The sequence below is a fragment of the Vombatus ursinus genome, unplaced genomic scaffold (assembly GCF_900497805.2).
Source record: "Vombatus ursinus unplaced genomic scaffold, bare-nosed wombat genome assembly UNPS02014909.1, whole genome shotgun sequence".
Lineage (NCBI taxonomy): Eukaryota > Metazoa > Chordata > Mammalia > Diprotodontia > Vombatidae > Vombatus > Vombatus ursinus.
This window is the reverse complement of record NW_020954687.1, coordinates 2,131,595-2,134,437: the sequence shown is the minus strand read 5'-3', so window position 1 is coordinate 2,134,437 and position 2,843 is coordinate 2,131,595. Positions and strand designations below refer to the sequence as shown.

Here is a 2,843-nt window from a genome sequence, read left to right as displayed (position 1 = left end):
AGACTGTCTTTTATACTTTTTTTTGTATTCCCAGCACTTAGCACAGTGCCTGGCACATAGTAGGTGCTTGATAAAAGCCTGTTGACTGACTGACTGACTGGCTGACTCCACATCCCCCTAGTCCAATCCCCTTATTTTTTTAGATGAGTTTTTAGACAATTTAGATATTTTTTAGATAAGTTCTTTGTGATCAGCTCTGATTATAGGAATGGAATAGGGGGAAGGTGTCAGAAGCAAAGTGTAGGGAAGAGGTTCGAGTTCTCTTCAGGTTTTGATCAATCAGTAAACATTTATTAAGTGCCTACTATATTTCAGGCACTGTGCTAAGTGCTAAGGATACAAAAAGAGGCAAAGATAGCCCCTGCCCTCAAGGAGCTCACAGTTTAATGGGAGAGACAACAAGAGAACAAGTATATATAAAGCAAGCTATATACAAGATAAATAGGCAACAATTAACAGAGGGACACACAGAATTAAGAGAGGATGAGGAAGGCTTCTTATAGGAGGTGGGATTTTAGTTGAGACTTTAAGGTTTCTCTATGTTCTTGCAGCACAGTCGAATGCCAGACCTGGAGTCAGGAAGACATGAGTTCAAATCCAGCCTCAAGCACTAACAAGCTTTGTGACCCTGGGCAAGTCACTTAACCCTGTCTACCTCAGTTTCCTTATCTATAAAATGAGTTAGAGAAGGAAACTGCAAACTACTCCAGTATCTCTGCCAAGAAAACCTCAGATGGGGTCATGAAGAGTCAGACACAACCGAAACAACTGAACAACAAATGTTCTTCCATTATTACCTCAAGTGGGAAGAGTCATAAGATCTTAAGCTCATAGTTAGACCTTGAGGGGACCTCAGAGACCCTAGTCTGACCTGTTTGTTTTACAGATGAAAAAACCAAGCTGGACTCAAAGAAAGATGCTGCATTGCAGGTTTGTGGGAGAAAAAAGGTGTTACACAGACATAAGGAAGGCAGGATGACACGGTAGAAAGAGCACTGGATTTTGAGTCAGAAGATGTGGGTTCACATCCTAGCTCTGCTGCTTACTAACTGTGTGAATTTGAGCTCATCCTTTTAGCTATCTGAGCCTTGTTTTCTTTACCTGTAAAATGAAAGAGTTGGACAAGAATCTAATCTGTAAGATCCCTTTCAGCTCTTAACTCCAGGACCCTATGTCCCTACAAGGAAAGAGGATTGTAATTAGGACTAATTTTTATTCATTTGCAGAAGGTCTCATTGAAATGGAAAGAAACTTGAGGAGCTATTGAGACTCTGGCTGTGCTACATGTTTTTCCCCCTTCGTCCCCCTTTCCATTCCATCTCTAGGCACCGTCTAAAGATGGGTGAGAATGGGGCCCTAGAAAATCTCTGATGGGGCATCTTGTTAAGGTCTCACTGAATGAAGGCTAACACATTTCTCCTCCTCCTTCTGCCTCTCCAGGTGTGCCTCTCACATGTCCCTGCGATCCAGGCCGATGTAGCCTGGAAAAAAATGCTGGTTGGAATGTTGGTACCCTTGAGCCAGGAATCCTACTGCTAGGCATACACCCGAAGATGCTCATTGACAAAAAAGAAGGGCTCCCTCTATTCAAAAACATTTATACTTTTTGTGGTAGCAAAGAAATGGGAGNAGCCAGGAATCCTACTGCTAGGCATACACCCGAAGATGCTCATTGACAAAAAAGAAGGGCTGCCTCTATTCAAAAACATTTATACTTTTTGTGGTAGCAAAGAAATGGGAACAAAGTAAATGCTCATTGATTGAGGAATGGTTTCAATAAATTTTGGTAGGTGAATGTAATGGAGTATTATGGTATTGTAAGAAATGGTAAATACAGAGAAACTTGAAAAGACTTACATGAATTGTTGCAAAGTGAAGTAAATAGTCAAAAACAAAACAATATACCCAATGATTACAATGATGTAAATGGAAAGAACAACCATCACAAAACAGAAATGAATGTTACAAAAATTACAAAACATGAGCTTGGCCCCAAAGAAGAGATATGAGGAGAAATATCCTCTCACTCCTTTACAGAGAGGTGTTTGTGGGCAAAACTGGGTGGTGAGTGGATGCGAATATGGAATATCATATATATTGCCATTTTTTTTCAATGTATTGATCTGTTTTTGCTAATTTTTTCTTTTAAAAAATTCTTTGGGGGCAGTTAGGTGGCACACTGGCCTTGGAGTCAAGAGGACTTGAGTTCAAATCCAGCCTCAAACACATAACACTTACTAGCTATGTGACCCTGGGCAAGTTGCTGAACCCCAATTGCCTCACCCAAAAAAAACAAAAACGAAAACAAATTATTTGATATATGAGATGACTCTCTGGGAGGGTGGAGAAGGAAGGATGCAAGGGAATAGTTAGGTTTGTGTGAAAACAAAATAAAATCTATTTTTAAAAAGAAAATACTGAGTTCTACCTAGCTGCACCCTCCTCCCTGTTCCAGCCTCAGCTGCAGGGGAGGCCCCTGATCTACCTCTCCCTTAGGACTGAAAAACTGCTAGCCTTTCCCTCCTCCCACTCTTCGGTCCCCTCTGCACCAATCTACGTTTTCTCCATTCTGATCTTTGGGGCAGGACCTTAAATCTCCCAAATGTATCACCCAGTCAAAAGGGTTTCATACTCACTTGGGCCTGGGTTTAGATTCCTCCACTGGGCCATCTAGAGAAGAGAGAGGAAAAACACTTATGACTCAGGAAACCTGGGTTCTAGTCCTGGCCTGCCCCTGACCCTTACCACCTATGTGGTCTTTCGAAAATTGCTTAAACTCTCTGAGTCAAGCTCAGAGTTATCAAATATGATACCTTGGACAAGCAATATCATCTCTTTTTTGG

General features: G+C 41.4%; 1 protein-coding gene across 2 annotated transcripts in view; it reads right to left on the bottom strand.

Annotated features, from left to right (window-relative positions):
- Positions 1-2,843, bottom strand: part of TNNT2 (troponin T2, cardiac type) — a 31,557-nt gene that overhangs the window by 11,565 nt on the left and 17,149 nt on the right. For both annotated transcript variants that reach the window (XM_027843423.1, XM_027843424.1), the window contains one exon: positions 2,637-2,670. In XM_027843423.1, the coding sequence (XP_027699224.1) occupies positions 2,637-2,670 (34 nt within the window). The remainder of the gene's footprint in view (positions 1-2,636; positions 2,671-2,843) is intronic.